At 36.0% G+C, this 17,924-nt stretch overlaps 1 protein-coding gene and 1 long non-coding RNA gene across 6 annotated transcripts in view; one reads left to right on the top strand and one right to left on the bottom strand.

Annotated features, from left to right (window-relative positions):
• LOC307176470 overlaps nt 1-14,817 on the bottom strand; it is a 42,804-nt gene extending 27,987 nt beyond the window's left edge. For all 3 annotated transcript variants that reach the window (XR_013824778.1, XR_013824779.1, XR_013824780.1), the window contains exon 1: nt 14,674-14,817. This is a non-coding gene — a long non-coding RNA (uncharacterized lncRNA). The remainder of the gene's footprint in view (nt 1-14,673) is intronic.
• The window catches only part of TRPC4 (transient receptor potential cation channel subfamily C member 4), a 162,066-nt gene that overhangs the window by 120,094 nt on the left and 24,048 nt on the right, over nt 1-17,924 (top strand). For all 3 annotated transcript variants that reach the window (XM_079902605.1, XM_079902606.1, XM_079902607.1), the window contains 2 exons: nt 7,488-7,627; nt 17,299-17,612. In XM_079902605.1, the coding sequence (XP_079758731.1) occupies nt 7,488-7,627; nt 17,299-17,612 (454 nt within the window). The remainder of the gene's footprint in view (nt 1-7,487; nt 7,628-17,298; nt 17,613-17,924) is intronic.

Here is a 17,924-nt window from a genome sequence, read left to right as displayed (position 1 = left end):
AACAGAGTCTGCTCAGATATTAAGGGGCTCCAGGTTAAAATGCTGCTTTCTACTGAGCTCCTAACTGCTTCTTCATACCTCCTTCCCCTCTAAAGCAGTTAGTTTTGGTGTCTTTACTCTTTTACATAATTACCCACAAAATATTTGAAGTTCCGTATTTTGGTGACTTAATAATCCCATTTGGCTTTCCAGTTGGGTAGAAGCAAAAAAAGAGATACAATTTATCTATAAAGGGAAATAAAATATAAACCCTCTTGTTGGTTAATAGGTATTTTTAAATATATTTCATTTTAAAATACATACAAAATTTGAAAACACCAGAATCACAAATTCATAAAGTTGGAATGACCTTTAGAGGTCCAGTGGAACAAGTCTCCACTCATTGCTAGAATTTCTCTGGAGTATGACTGATCAAAGACATTCCAGGCTCTGCATTGGAATCGTAACCTCAAACGGTGATCCATTCCAGTTCGGGGACAACTCTGCCAGAGAATCCCCCTTACATTGGGCAAGAAGGTTCTGTTCTATAACTTTCATATCATAGATCCAATTTCTGCTTTCTGGGGCAGACCAAAGCTGGTGTGTGCCCTCTGGTACAGAAAAGTTTTTAATCTCTCATGTCAGCTATTGTGATGACTGAGTTTCATAGAATATTGATAATTCAAACAGGAAGAATCAGTGTCTGGCTTATTTATACCATTAAGGTAGAATTATACTTCTTGTATGATTCTATCTATAGAATTCTGTGATAATCCAAACCTTTCTTTTTTTGAAGTGAGATAACTGAAACCTAGAAGGACGAGACTACTGGCTAAGATTACAAAGCTGATTACTAGTTGAGCTGAGCCTGGCAATTCACTCACCTGACATTATCACTATGCCTTCTGATGAAAGTGAACTTGAATGCATTTGTTCAATCAACGATTGCAATGCTCACATCGCCTCATCTCTGGGAATTGGCAAAGTTTCAAGCAAAACAAAACAAGCTCCATTGTGAAATCTCAGGAGTAAGAAAATATTGTCTAAGAGCACTGCCTAAGGAGACTGGTATCCTGTTCTGGTTTCTCCACTAACTGGCTTTAGTCACACGGCCTTTTGGGGCCTTAGATTTCTTATGTAGGTTGTGGTTGCGTGCTGGATTCTGAGACTGTACCCAGGCTCAGTAGGAAAAAGCACCACGAATGTGTGAGAGGAGAGTATTTCCATGAGTACCGAACATTTTTCCTCATTGCATAATATAAATTGTAAGTTTCCCACAAGCTATAAAATCAGTGCGTGTATCACATCTTATTCAGATCTTATATATTCCTTTCTTCAATAAGGAGTCAGTGATCATTATCACCTCCCCAAATATGCCCAATTTTATCTGAGTTCTCAAGAGAGATTTATTTATGAAAGAAACTTCAAAGGGGAAGCTGGATATAACAACAAATCTAGAATAAAGCTGTGGTCTACAGCAGACTTTAAAATGCACTCTATATTTAATTCAACTGAAATCAGTCCTCATCTGGGTTCTTAATTTAAGTGTGACAAAATTTTAAAATAAAACTTTATTAATAATATTAAATAACTATTGCTAGTTTTCACTAAATAATTATGGACTAATATACTTTTATTTCTTCCAGAGTTCTATTGTGCAAATTTTCAAACACATCTATCAGCAATATATCACAATTGATACTTTATTATATTTCTTTATTTTAAATCTAACCCTATTTCCATTGTCCAGCATAAATCTCTCATAATTTTTGCTGCCACTACTTTTAAATTTTTTACTATTTTAAACTTTTGCTGCCACTACTTTTAAGTTTTTTTTTCTAGGGCACAGGTATATAAAATGTTGACAAACACATACAATCATATAGCACCACCACAATCAAGATATAGGACAAACTGTGGCCCAGTAGGCCAAATCTGGCCCTTTGACAGTTTTTATAAATAGTTTCATTATAACAAAGCCACACTCATTCATTAATTGCAAAGCCTAAATTATTTATTTTCTGGCCCTTTACAAAATAAGTATGATGGTAGTTTAGATTTTTATAGATGTCCTTTATCAAATCAAGACATTTTCCTTCTAGTCTTACTTTGCTGAAAGTTTTTGTCATAAATGGATGTTGAATTTGGTCAAATGAATTTATTGTATCTATTGAAAAGATTTATTGCATTTAATGAAAAGATTTTTTTCCCAAAATATCTGTTGATGTGACAAATTACATTGATTGATTCTTAAATTTTCAAACAATCTTGCATTTCTGGGAAAAACAGCATTTGGTCATGACTTATTATTAAGTTTATATATTACTGTATTTAATTTACTAATATTTGTTGAGGATTTTATGCATATTCAAAGGGTTATTAGCGTGTAGTTTTCTTTGTATTATTTTTGTATGACTTTTTATCAGAAAAATACATACTTTTAAAACATTTTTTCTTGTAATTTTGTAAGTGTTTGATTAGCACTGGCATTATTTTTTCCTTAAATGTTTGGTAGAATCACCATGAAGGAACTGGACCTGAATTTTTCTTTGCTGGAAGGTTTTTAACTATGAATTCATTTTCTTTAATGAATATAGGACAATTCAAGTTATTCTATTTCCTCTTACGTGAGTTAGGAAGGTTATGTCTTTCCGGGAAAATGTCCAATTTATTTAAGTTGTGAAATTTATGAGTATCAAGTTCATTTTATCACTTATTCTTATGAAGTCTGTAAGATCTGTATTTATGTCCCTTCTTTCATTTCTGATATGGATCATTTATATCTTTTTTTTTTTCTTGACCATTCTAGCTAGACTTTTATCAATTTTAGTGACCATTTCAGAGAATTAGATTCTGTTTTCATTGACTTTTCTCAAGTTTTATATTTTAAAATTTATTGATTTCTGCTTTAAAATTTTCTTTCTTCTGTTTGTTTTGGGTTTAATTTGCTCTTCTTTTCAATGTCACAGTTGAAGCTGAGATCACTGATTTGAGACCCTTATTGTTTTCTAATTAAGCATTCTACTCTAAGTACTGTGTTAACTGCATCACAGAACTTTCAGTTGTATTTTCATTTGTAATCATTTCAAAATATTATCTAATTATTCTGTTAATTTCTCTTTAACCAAAAGTTATCAGAAGCATATTATTTAATTGCAAAATATTTGGGGATTTTGAGGTACCTTTTATAACTGATTTTTTATTTGCTATGTTGTCATGGTAAACATTTAAACATTTCAACATGTATAAATTTATATGATGAAGTTATATAGTCTATCTTAGTGAATGTTCCATGTGCACTTCAAAAAAATGTCTTCTGCTATTTTCTTTTTTTTTTTTAACATCTTTATTGGAGTATAATTGCTTTACGATGGTGTGTTAGTTTCTGCTTTATAACAAAGTGAATCAGTCACACATATACATATGTTCCCATATCTCTTCCCTCTTGCGTCTCTCTCCCTCTCACCCTCCCTATCCCACCCCTCTATGTGGTCACAAAGGACCGAGCTGATATCCCTGTGCTATGCGGCTGCTTCCCACTAGCTATCTGTTTTACCTTTGGTAATGTATATATGTCCACGCCACTCTCTCACTTTGTCCCAGCTTACCCTTCCCCCTCCCCACATCCTCAAGTCCATTCTCTAGTAGGTCTGTGTCTTTATTCCCATCTTACCCCTAGGTTCTTCATGACCTTTTTTTTTTTCTTAGATTCCATATATATGTGTCATCTTCTACTATTTTCAGACTGTTGGTAGTGTTGTTCAGAACTTCTATATTCTTACTAAACTTCTGCCTACTGATTCATTTACTTATAGAGAGGAAAAGTAAAGACTATAATTGTACCTTTCTCTATTTGTATTTAAATTCTATGGCATCTTGCATTATCAGGTTATTTTGTTAGCTGCATTCATATTTAGGACTGTTCTGTCTTCAGAGTGATTTGACCTTTTTATCCTATATTATATCCCTGTACATACCCAGTAACACTTCTTCTGAAATATATCTAGTCTTATATTAATATAACCATCTAAGTTTTTTTGAATTAGTATTTCATGGTAACGTTGTTATTCATTTATGTTTAACCTATCGATGAATCGTCATATAGTTATGTTTTGCATCTTTATTCTATGTGAACATCTCTGTCTTTTAAGTAGTGTGTTTAGACCCTACCTTTCATTCAACGTAATTTTTGATATTGACAGAATTAAAATCTACCCTATTGTTTTTCCTATTTGCCCCATCTATTGCTGTATTTTTCCCTTTTTTTCCTGCCTGTTCTTGGATCATTTATTATAACTCCGTGTTTATTTACATTTGTGGCTATTTATGCATTTAAAAATATTTTGAGAGAAAGCCCTAGGATTTACAATGTAAAATTTAATTTATGACAAACTTCAAATAATATTTTGCTTTACATGCAGTATAAGAACCTTATGATAGTATGTTTCTAATTCCTCTTCCTCACCTTCTGTGCTAATGTTGTCATATGTTTTACCTTTACATATGTTATACATGTTATAAACCACAATACATTTTTGCTATATGCTATTTTTGCTTTATGCAGTCAATGATCTGTTAGAGCAATTTGAAATAAGAAAAACTATTTTATATTTATTTTCATTTTAACAGTTCCTGCATAGAGATTTTTATTTCTTTTTATAAACCTAAATTTCTGTTTAATATCATATACGTTCTGCCTAAAAAATATCCCTTTAGCATTTCTTGTAGCATGGGTCTCTGTCTGAATTTTTGATTGTCTGAAAAAAGTTTTTCACTACCCTTCATTTATTAGAGATATTTGTGCTGTGTATAGAATTCTGGATTGACTTTTTTTTCTTTTCAGCACTTTAATGATGTCAGTCTGTCCTGCGTGGTTTCAGATAATCAGTTTGATATCAGTCCTATATTTCTTCCTTTGTATGCAACGTGTCTTTTATTTCCACCCACCCCCTCCCTGTGATGTCTTCAATAATTTTTCTTTATCTTTTTTTGAACAGTTTGAGTATGATGTAACATGGTGTTCATGTGCTCATATGTGTGTATTTTGTGAGGGTATTTATTCTGCCTATGCAGAAGGCTAGACAGAAGTGTATAGCATTTATGCTTGAAAATGGACATACCTCTTCTGCTAGAACATTAGTGCAGGAATTTGACACAATATAATCAGGAGCTGAGCTGGGTTTGGGTTTCATTGTTGCTACAATCAGTTTCAGCCTACCATACACTTCTGCTTAGAGTGGTGTTATGGGCTACAAGTCTTTGCCCCCCCGCAAAAGTCACACACTGAAATCCTGACTCACAATGTGATGGTTTTTGGAGGTGGAGCCTTTGGGAGGCAATTGGGTCATGAGTGTGGAGCCCTCAAGAATGGGATTAGTGCCCTTATAAGAACAGACCAGAGAGCTAGCTCGCTTTCTTTCTGCCAAGTGAGGATCCACAGAGAGGTCAGCAGTCTGCAACATGAAAGAGGGCCCTCACCAGAGCCTGACCCTGATACCTTGATCTTAGACTTATAGCCTCTGGATCTATGAAAAGTAAATTTCTGTTGTTTATAAAACAACTCATCTATGATGCTTTGTTATAGCAGCCTGAACAGACTAAGACTAAGACAAGTGGGGAAGAGGATTATTATCAGAATTCCTGCTCCACTCACAGCTTTTGGCCTTCCTTGAGCACCTCTGCCTCTGAGCCATATGTTTGCCACTCCTCCAGTTGTCAGCTTCTGCTTCTTACTCGGTGTTTGTCAGCCTGGTGATGTGAGGCAGGAAGCTTGTCTGTTGTCTAGGTCTAGGGTCAAACTTAGGTAAAACTACACCTGGGTATCACGAGTGGAGCTTCTCAGTGATCCAAATCTTCCTTCTCAAGGCAGTAAAACTGTGCAGGTCATGTGCCGAAGAGAGTTTCCTGCCCTTCCTCCTGTGGTAGGAAGCCTCTAAGGATATTAGTATAAACTCTAGGCCCTGGACTGTTTTCTGCTTCTCCCACAGGGCTAACATGTTCTGCTTCATAGGGGTGAGGAGCTTGGGTAGGGCTTTGTGCCTTCCCCCCAGAACCAGCCTCTTGAGCAGTGGTGACGTCTATGGAGATGAGCTTACTAGTGAGTGGATGCCCCCCTGTGTCTCCCAGGGCTTCTGTCCTCTCACACTAGCTCACACTTAGCCTTTAGAATTTTGTTTAAGAAGGTTTTCTGAAATTGTCCTTCTCTCTTGTATGATGCCAGTGTTTCTTTTCTTTTCTTTTTTTTTTTTTTTTTGCGGTACGCGGGCCTCTCACTGTTGTGGTCTCTCCCGTTGCGGAGCACAGGCTCCGGACGCGCAGGCTCAGCGGCCATGGCTCACGGGCCCAGCCGCTCTGTGGCATGTGGGATCTTCCCGGACCGGGGCGCGAACCCGTGTCCCCTGCATCGGCAGGTGGGCTCTCAACCACTGCACCACCAGGGAAGCCCGATGCCAGTGTTTCTTACCCTGCACTCTGCCACAGGGGAGCTAATGCTCACCTTGTCACTCTCTTTACAGGAACCTGTTTTTCTTTGAAGTATAGGCTCCTTGGTTTCTCACCTCTCTGACGGATTCATGAAAAGTCATAATTCTATAGTTATATGACTTTTTCTTGCTTTTAGTGTAGGACAGATATGAAACTCTGTGCTACCCACATTCAATGTTTCAAACTATCATTACCTTAAAAGTCATGTTGTTTTCTTGCTTTAATATAGCTTTAAAATCATATTTATCCTTTTAATATTTCCTGATTCTAGATATTTTGATATCTTTCTTTCTCATCATTAGGCTGTAAAAATAGATTTATAAAAATTTAATACGATTATGGAAGTAGAATAATGATATACAGTGATATTTTTAAGTACTTTCTAATATTTGAAAATAAAATCTTTCCTATTAAAAACATGACCATAATAAAGGAAAGCGATTTTTATTTTCTCTGGATATAGCTTTAAAGCTACTGCTAGATATAAGGTCTTTTATTGAAGTATGAATGTTATAATCGTCTTCTGTCCAGAACTGAAATCAGATCTCTGAAGGTATTAATTGCTTACAAAAACACCACAAAGTACCCTGCTTAAAGGCATTAAGCCAGTTATGTTCACTAGATACACTGTTCTTTCATAAATCTTTGAGTCATTTTGATTTGGGAGGAAAAATATCTTCAAGTATCTGTTTACAAATAAACGTTATGATATTTTCCAGAGAAAGATATATAGGTATAGAGGAATTATAGTTTGATTCAAAACTGTACAACCTTATCAATTTATCAAATGGATAAAAGAAAGTGAAGCTGCCCCAAGAGAATTCTCTACAAATTAGCTAAATGTCCTGAAAGTTTTCAAATCTGACTGGGACTCAATTATTACTACCTATAAAAATAGGTGTTGCATTTAGAGTAACTATGTAGTCTCTGGAAGCTCCAAGATTCTTTAATTCCTAATTATAGACCTCTGTTTTTAGTGATTTCATTGAAAAATCACACTTATGTGAATCTTTCTATAATTGCAGGTTTTATATGGGGAGAAATTAAACAAATGTGGGATGGTGGACTTCAAGATTACATCCACGATTGGTGGAATCTAATGGATTTTGTGATGAACTCCTTATATCTAGCAACAATCTCCTTGAAAATCGTTGCATTTGTAAAGGTAACTATTGTTTATGTTATTGGTAAAGCATAAGTTCTGATAAGTATCGATATACCTTTCACTGCTATTATTTTTATTAATAATGTTACCTAGAGCATTATCTGTATGTGAAATTCATCATCTCATGACTTTATTGAGAGATAGGAATAAAAGACATAGATAATACACAGTTTATAGTCATAAAACAAATTTTAATAGATTTCCAAATAGAAGTTGTCACCCAATTTTCTTGCATCTAAATTGAATGATGCCTCGAAATGATTCACAATAGCTGCTCTCGTTTCTAATCCTTTCCATTTCTAATGAAATTCTACCTCAAACACTGTTCAAATTTCAGCAACCAAAATCTATTTTTATCAGTTACAACTAACCGATAAAATTACATAGACAGATCAAAATATTACTCTTTCAAAGCACTGAAATTATTATTTCAGTTTAAACTAATATAGTTTGATATAATTAGAGCAGAATATAATTTTTTTCTTCTCACCCCATTCAATATGACAGTGCTGAAATCTCACACACCCATACTCCCCCGCATTTCTTACAACATCAATCTTATCCCAAACCACATAATTTACATAAAATGTTTTTGTTCTGCAATGACAATTGGGATTATTTTGTACCTTGGGGGATGTTTTTCAAACCAAAGTATTATATTATTGTCTCCTCCTTCCTGCCTTTCTTTTCCCCTCTTTCCTTTTCTCTTCCTTTTTAAAAAAATTTGTGTCAAAATGATGAGTGAATTAGTAAAAAATAAACAGTGTTTAATTGAATTGTACATGAATAATTCATGCCATCTAATGAGCTGAGCTAGGAAATGCTAACATGTAAGTGAATTCTTATTCATGTAGTCTTGTCCTAAGTCGACTCCTGCAATTTTCAGCTATAACAGGGTCAAAATTGCCCAAAGTTGTTTCCTGAATTGTTCAACTAAAATGTCTCCAGCACTCATATAAACATTAAGAAAAAGCATTTTCTACCACTTTCATGGAAAGCAAGCCGTGTTTTAAGAATGGAAACATGATTTGATAATTTTTCCTATCTGCATTAAGGTGAATGGCCTTGAGACCTTCTGAAGATGACAGAAGGTTTTGTGTTAACCAAGGAGGTTTTGCATCTGTGTAGGAGATGGACATCTGTTTTGAAATGCATATCCTTCCAATTCTTCTTTCTTCTGTAATGATCTTTAAGTATATCTATAAAGTTGGTTTGGACATCTCTCTACTAAAAAGTAATACATCTGTTTTTTATGGTCCTGTGCACTTATAAAATTCTAATATTACATGACTATAGCAGTTCTTCTCAAACTTTCAGGTGCTAAGAATCACTTGGAAAGCTTGTTAAAACAGATTCCTTTTCTCCATTCCCAGGAATCAGGAGTATTAAGGAGGGGCCTAAATTTGCATTTCTTGCAAATTCATCAGGTGATATTGATGTAACTGGTCTAAGGAAGACACTTTGAATAGCCCTGGACTGTAAAATTCTATTCAGCAGCTCAGAGAAGCATGGGATTGATGCCAAAAGGATCCTCTCTCATACAATATTTATACTAAGAAACATAATATTTTAACAGGTCTTATTTATATGGTGTTTACTTATAAAACATATATTTTATATATACATATATATATATATATATATAAAACCTCTGGTATATACTGGGTACAGTTACATGAATTAATGGATACTTGTGGATTTTTGGCCCAATGGTTTTAGATACTGAATTTGAATTTTCTTAAAATGTTGTAAGTTTTTCACCTGTATTTTTCTTTATACTACACAAAGGGAAAATTTATGTTAAAAATTCAACTCACCCACCCCAAGTGATGAAGAAGAAAAGAAAGAGCGGGGAAAAAGGGAGATAGAAAAGTAGACAGAAATTACCTCTGATGACAATATGTAAATAGCATGGACTGTTCGGGAAATACATAGTTTGTTTATTGCTTTGGCCATAGGCGTTCAGTTAGGATTGTAAATATAGATGATGAAATGTTCTTTCTGAATGATTAGTTTGTGTGACCAAAACTTGAGTTGCGTGGGTAGTGTTTGAATGGCTGTACTTTTTTTTTAAATAAAGTTATTTATTTATGTATTTATTTATTACTTTTGGCTGTGTTGGGTCTTCCTTGCGGTGTGTGGGCTTTCTCTAGTTGTGGTGGCCTCTCTTGTTGTGGAGCACAGGCTCTAGGCACATGGACTTCAGTAGTTGTGGCTCGCAGGCTCTAGAGCACAGGCTCAGTAGTTGTGGCGCACGGGCTTAGCTGCTCTGGTGCATGTGGGATCTTCCCGGACCAGGGCTTGAACCCGTGTCCCCTGCATTGGCAGGCGGATTCGTAACCACTGCGTCACCAGGGAAGTCCTGAATGGCTGCACTTTAAACTTGGGTTTCCTGGGCTCAGTTTTCTTTTATCACTTACTAGTTATGTGAACTTGGGTCGGTTTCTTCAACTCTCTGTGCCTCACCTATAAAATAAGGAGAATAACAATTTCTGCCTTATGTGGTTAGTATGAGAAGTAAATGAGTGCATACATTTAAAGTGCTGGTTACAGAGTAAGCATGCATGATTAGTTTTTCTCCTTTCCCTTCTACTGCTGTTTCCTCCTTCTTCATATATTATTGGTCCACTGGACTTGCCTTTTGTAATGTCTTTATTGTGTCTTTTCATTTGCTTTTTTTTTTTAGTTGAAAAGGAGTCTGAGCTCTGGATTAGGACTGCCTTTACCACTTGCAATCTGTCTGATTTGGGGCAAGTTATTTAATGTGGGCCTCAACTGTATCATCTGTTAAATGATGATAATAGTCAAAAGAGCACCTACTTTGGGAGTCTGTGATATGCTGATTTGCCGATTCACCCATCTTCATCTTCTTTTGTTCTATCATTCAATTTTTATGCTAATTTTTAATAACTTACAACTTGCTATTTCAGGAAAAGGTGCTTTATTTGTGAACAAAAATAGACTGCTATAAACAAGGCAAACAGTCATTATGTGAATCAAGCAATAAGAATTTATGGGGTCACACTAAGAAATCAGCTTTCCATCTGTTTGCTGAGAATGCAAAGATGCCTGAGATATAGCCCCTGCCTCCAAGCAGTTCAGTAAGGAAAGAGAAATGCACATGAAGACCGTACAGTGTGATAAAGTCTACAACAGGGGCCACGCTGGCATCAAGGAAGGAACTAAATTTTGCTGGCAGTGTCCTGAAACTATTCAGAGGACAGAGTGAGTAGGCACCTATTGTGTCCATGAGCATTCTAGGGAGAAGAGACAAAACGTGCAAAAGTCTGAGAGGGTAAAGGAGGTCAGATCTCAGAGGGATGAGCCAGGGAAATGGGGGCGGGAAGAGCATGGGAAGAACTTTTCAAATCGTGCTACAGAATTTGGACCCTATAAATAAAGAGGAACGATTAATGAGGTTTAAAAAGCAGAGGATGAGTCAAATGATGATGAATGTCTGAAGTAGAGCAGTGGATATAGGAGAAGCTTTAGATTTTAATTAGGAGGTAAGATCCACAAGGTAGTTGATTTGTTATTATGAAGGATGAGGTAGATGGAATCATCTCGATGCTTCTCCCCGGCAAATAGCTCACTTCTCATGGATCAGGCAAGATGACCAAGGAGTTATAACTCGACTGCAATTGCCCAGGTTCTATCCTCTGCCTGCAGGTGCATAAATGGTAGCAAAAATCTAACCCTCGGTGATTTTGGCCAAGCCATGGATCCAGACCAAAAGAACTGTCAGCCCACAAAGAGGGAAACCTTCCATAATTGGTCTTCAGGGGGAAAACCTCTTAGAATAGGTCTGGCAGAAGGGCAATTCTTCCTTATTTGGTTTATCCTTTTGCAATTCATCCACCTGGAGGAGTTTTTTTTTTTTTTAACCTACAAAAGGGTCATTCTAGCCAAAACCATGGTCTAGGCTATGATCCATATGACTGCTGCCTATACCACTTCCTACCAGTGTGATGTGGGGTAAGTTACTTAATCGATGCCTCAACTTTCTTACCTGTAAAATGACAGGAATAATCAAGTCCCAGAGAATGTTTGTGAAGATTACATTAATAAACACATAGAATAGAGCTTACTATAAGCACTCAGTTTTTAATTTTTATTAAAATGCAACAGCATTATATTGTACAAAGACAGCACAGAAGTTCATGAGATTTCAGTACTGTCCTCCTTCTGTGCAAGGCTTTGTGGCGCTGCCTTAAAGCCTCAATTCATTAGCATTTCACAGCGCAGAGATTGTAGCTTTTTTTTTTTAATTTGCTCTGAATTTTTTGAAGGAGAAGGTTTGTCAGTCATTTCCTCTTCTCACCATGTATAAAATGTTAGTTAATTCAGAGCTTTTTGATGCCTGGGCACACTTAGAAAATGTTACCTTATCTTCATTAGGACTGGTTTTCTCCTAAATTTACCCAGTCCCTGTCCCTATGTACAACTTGTTTCATATTTATCTTCAGCCATTTGGCAGAAATGATTAAATTCCTATGCCTCGACCACTGTGTAATATAAATAATATTTTCAAAAATCACAATGATTAGGAATAAGATCGTTTATTTTAACAGTCTTGCTGGAGTTTTTCATAGCACCATTCGTCTAAATAGTGCTAAGTATTTATCTCACTGATCCCTCTTCTTATCAGTTAGAAAGAAGGCAAATGTTTCCGTTTCACAGATGCTGTAACTGTAGTGAACTCTCCAAATTATGAACTTTTCTTTTTTTTTTAACTTTTCTAAACATTCTTTAGTTTTATGACAGAGAGCTGTAGATATTTAAATCCAAGTTATTTAATCTAGTATCATCCACCACAGGAGAAAATCATATGCCTTCCTATTGTCTTTCACTACTTAATTATCTAACCAACTTATAGAAAGGGAAAGGTTTTCACCTTATAAATCAGACATTAAAACCAGCATACATTTTCTATTTAATTCTGCATGACAAATGTTTTCATTTTGCATTAAATTAATTATTACCCATTTTGATTGATTACTTGACTTTTATAAGTGTGCATTGGACTACAGAGAATATAAAGATGAACTTTTCCTATATTCAAGGAGCTTATGATCCAATATTATGCTGCAATCCATTTTCCTCTCCTAACACTCCTGCTAAGGGGTTCATGACCTGGTTTCATCTTTCTTTTAGAGTTATCACTATTCCCAAACCCTCCGTATTCCAACTATATTAAGATACTCACATTTCCGCAAATCATCCATGTTTTCTAACAACCATGCTTTGGAATGTGACTATGATTCTTCACCCTAGAATGCTTTTTGAGCTTCTATCATATATAAAACACTATACTAGATGTCCAGTGCCAAAAATGCATTAGACAAAGCTCCCTGCATGGAACTCTGACAAGTGATTCAATGGTAAATATTCTATTTCATAGGTCTGCACAGGACCAAGTCTCTTAAAAAGAATCTAAATAGAAATGAAGGCTTAAGACAAAGCCAAACTATGGTAGGTTTATACTAGAAAGCAGATTTTTGAGAGAAATAAGAGGGCAGGAACTGCTGGTCCTCGAAGGGCTATAGGTGTGTACATAGCTCTTGACCTCTGTCTAACATGGAACTACCAGCTTTGGTCAGCAGGATCCTGGTGTCTACACATCTGTGGTCTGAGAGTACTTCTCAAGGGAAAGAGTGGCATTACTTATTTAATGTCTGTCTTCTTCACTATATTGTAAACCTGCATGGCATGAATTATGTCTTGTTTGACTACCACTGTGAACCCTGAAGTTAGCTCCTGACACAGAGTAGGCACTCAACACATACTTCATAACTGAATAATAGCCAAAGAATCAAAATGATTCGAATTTATATCCATTCTAAACAAAGGGTCCAGTATTCATAGAAAGGCATTTTGATGAGAATGTGAGGGTAATTTGGGGAATTGCCAGCACTAAAGGTCTGAGCCAGAGTAGTAAGTACCTAATTGGGTATAAGTGGCAGGTCAATCGCAAAAGAAAGTCAAGACCTAGATTCCCGAGGCTTCATGTGACAGGTTGGGAAATCGGAATTTCATCCCGAGGACATTGCAGTCATTGAAGAACATTAAGCAAGATGTGAGATGATCTGATTGACCCTTTTAAAAGATGATTCTAGAGGAAAGTAGGGACAAGGTTCAAGGCAGGGAGAAGAGTTGGGAGGCTATTAAAATAATTTCTGTGGGAAATAGAGGAACTTTTTTAACAATGAGAATACCAATGTAGAGCAGTGAGCAGCACATCTAAGATTTCAGTTTTAGAGGCTGCAAGTTTGGAAGACTATCAGATCAAATCAAATGCTGCCTTGGGTAATTGGCTGCCATTCACTGAGACGAGAAAGCAGAAACTGAGAAGGAGCTTGAGGATGAAAACATGATGTGTTTCAGTTCTGGCCTGTGAGTTGGAGACACCTGTGAGATTTCTAAGAGGAGAAGTCAAGAGGCAGGAGAATATAAACTATGATTGTAAAGGTGCGATTTCTGGGCTGGAGATGTGGAATCGGGAGTCACCAGCATGTAAATGACAGTTGAAATCACAGGCAACATCCAGGGAGAATAGACAGAATGAGAAGAGAAGGAGTTTGAAAAGCAAAGTCAACGTTTAAGGGGAAAGTGAGGAAGAAGGGCCTGCAAAGGATACTGAGAAGAACCATCACTATGGCTTGAGGCAAACATGCAAAGATGAAACATGAATATAGATTTTGCGAATAGTTTTTAGAAAATAGAGCCAAAGAAAACTTTAAAATTAGAGTTAATCTTTTCAGTTCTAACGATAGCTGTGGGAAATACATTTAATCACTGAAGAATTACCATTTTTCTCTACAAATTCACAGAACAGTATGGTATGTAAGAATTTTTAGAATTCCTTTTGTAAAATAATGCCTATATTTAAAAACCTAAGCTAAATATACATAGATGTGAATGGTAGAAGAAAAATTAAAAAGTAAAGTTAAAAGAGTGTAATCAGATAATTTCTAAAGGTTCATATCTACATTGATTAACAGGAAACAAGGTTTCTGGGTCAGAGAACAGACAAATTATTTACTTACATGAGAATCTTGGCATTGGATCCCTGTGCTCCAAGCCTCCAGAGGGCGACTGATGAGAGCCAGATGTGCCCTTCACATCCATGAGTTTGTACCACAGGAGAGGAACTGGGAAATGATGCATCTCAGAGCTTATATAGTGCAGCTGTGCCCTGCCCATCTTCCCCCTGGAGAAGAAAAGAGAAAGACCTTAACTTTCTAAAGAAAAGAAATTCTCTCTGGGGAGGCAAAGGCCCCTTAGAATTATTATCCTTAGACTGTAAGCAGGTGGCTCCAGGGGAGATATTTCTAAATCTCTCAGGAGGTCTCTATCTTTAATTTCCAAGACTCATTTGCCATTCAAACATCCTTTAACCCCAATACAATATATTTCTCAGCAAGCCCCGGCCATGCATAGATGTGAACATATTCACATAGCATTGTTTCCCAACAATTACCAGAAGTGCTGGACTCTGAAACGGTCTTGGGTAATTATACTGGGGCAGAAACTAGCATCTCTGATTTGTAAAATGGGAAATGTTCCTCTTACGATTTTGCAAGTTCCAGCTGAGAGCAGGTGCTAAGAAGGGTTCTAAAGTTTAGTAAGTCAAAAGTAGAGCTGGGGTCAGTGACCACGTGACGATGGATTCTACATCCAACTGCCGCAAACTGGCTGTGAGAAGTAGAACAAGGAACAGCATCTCCACCAGCTTCAATAACATCGAGGGACCCTTAGAGCTTGAACAACATGTAATCTCTATTCATTGCCGGCCCCAGCAGCCCCAGACAGACTGTATCACTTTCTCTTCTCTATTCCCACAGCAGTTTGTGTTAATCTCTTAGAGCATTTTTATTATAATTAGCTGTCCCTGTCATCCTCACTGGACTATGCATGAATACTTGATGGGATAAAATGTCTCTTGAGTACCTGTTACACGCAGGACATTGTGTTAAATGTGGTGAGAAATTCCAAGAAAACGATTACATCCTTAAGAATGCTTACTGTTTAGTGTTTTGTACATTTTGAGATATGGTCCTAAGCCATATTAAGTAAGAGAGAAAGAGACAGACAGAGAGGAGAAATATGTAATTAGCCATCAACAGAAGGGTAAATACTCTCTACTAAAATATGTGTGTCTTTCAAGAGAAGTGAAAAAAGGAAGGTGAATGTTATCGTAATCTTTGAAGGAAAAGGTGGCATAATATACCGGGGGAGGGGAGTGGAGAGATTTAGGTGGTGTTTGATACCACAACCTGTCACTCCGATACTCATTATAATGAATAAAAATCTTAAATTAAAAATTTTTTCTGTATCTTCAATCATTAGCTATTTTATGCTGAAGCTACGCGTGGGAATGTTCAAGAACGGTTATGAGGATTCAAAAATAGAAAATAATTTCCTTCTAGTTCAAACTTGATTGTTTTAAATTGTCACTCAAGCAGGAGTCTGAGTGTTGAACAAAATCAAGAGCTTGTGATGTATTTTCTCCCCAAGGAGATTTTAAAAATACCATCTATTAGCTTCAAGAGAATTAATTAACATTTGTAAAGGTCTTTGGTATAAAATGCAATATAAAAAGAATGGAAATATTCTGAGAGACTCATACAGAAGTAAATTTCTTTTCCCTACATGATCATTAGGAAAAAAGTGCAATTGTCTAGATGTATTTTTAGTGATGTATATGAAGAAGAGAATTTAACTTGTTCAGTTCTTATACAGGTGTAATAATAGATGTTCACAATGTAATATTTCAAAGAGTGTATTTGACCTTTTTTCTTGTAGGGGTACAGATTTACCTCAAGACTACAGGGGATAAATTTCACTGTGCTCTTTATATAGCCCAGTATCAAGATAGTTCAAAGCTGACATTTTAATTAAATCATACTTTTAAAATAATTGCTGGTCAAAGTTTAATGTAGCAAATATTTTTCTCAAATCACATATTTTATCTAATTAGGGAATGTTCAGACAAATATCACACTTTCTACACATGAAATATTAAAAATTAGCAATTCATTGACTGCTAGGATGATTTCCAGTTTAGGTTTTATGTACATTTAGGATATAACAGATACAAAATATTAATTGTCATACCCACGTTAGTCATTACTATATCCAAGGCAACAGACCACTACTTCCATTCATTTATATGTAATTTGTATCCAGCATGCATTCCTCTAGAATAGGCAAGTGTGTCAAACATAGTAAGCAAAGCCATTGATTTTGTTCAAAATGTAGCAGTTTTCCTTTAAAATGTAGTTTTCTTTGTTCTAATTATGAAATCACCATTTTTTCCCAAGATAAAACAGTCTATCTTTTCCTATGTAACATTTTCCTTTTCTTTTTTAAAAGTCCCATTGGAAAGATCAAGGACAGATGTAATTCACAGGTTAGCAAATACTACAAATGACAAGGAAAGACCCGGGAGGTCACTTTGATTGAAGCTCAACAATCATAAATTCCTTTAGGAAATTCTTATTTTTCTGTAGATTAGAATTGCTGCCACCATCATGGAGAACATCAGCTTCCTGCCAGTAGGCTGCCGTGGTGCCGAAGCTGTCTGAAAAATCATCCTGTCCCAAGACTGACATATTTATATGTATGTGTTTGTTTCATATTTTATTCCCCTTTGTCTCTCTTCTCTCCAGTACAGTGCTCTTAATCCACGAGAGTCTTGGGACATGTGGCATCCCACGCTGGTGGCTGAAGCTTTATTTGCTATTGCAAATATATTCAGTTCCCTGCGACTGATCTCACTGTTTACTGCAAATTCTCACCTGGGGCCTCTGCAAATATCTCTGGGAAGAATGCTCCTGGACATTTTGAAGTTTCTATTCATCTACTGCCTTGTGTTGCTAGCATTTGCCAATGGCCTAAATCAATTGTACTTCTATTACGAAGAAACGAAAGGGTTAAGCTGCAAAGGCATACGATGTGAAAAGCAGAATAATGCATTTTCAACGTAAGTCTCAGACTTTTTTTTCTATTGGGAACGTTGGGCAGAATATAGAGGGTATTACACTTTGAATTTGAACTGCGACAAGTGGTTGCAAAGAAAAATTGTGCTTAGTGTGGAAAACAGAAATATCCAGTACATTTATTTTAAGTTTTAGTAAAATGGTCTTTTCTTTTTAAATGACCTCCTATAAAAGACAGTTTACGTATACTGTTTTAAAATGTGGAATAGAAAGAAATTTGTGCCTAGTGATAGCTTACAAGCACAGTAAGAGATAGAATATATGGAAAACCAATCATAGAAGAAAATCCGAATGCT

The sequence above is a fragment of the Stenella coeruleoalba genome (assembly GCF_951394435.1).
Source record: "Stenella coeruleoalba genome assembly, chromosome: 18".
NCBI classification, from domain to species: Eukaryota; Metazoa; Chordata; class Mammalia; order Artiodactyla; family Delphinidae; genus Stenella; species Stenella coeruleoalba.
This window is presented reverse-complemented; position numbering and strand designations above follow the sequence as displayed.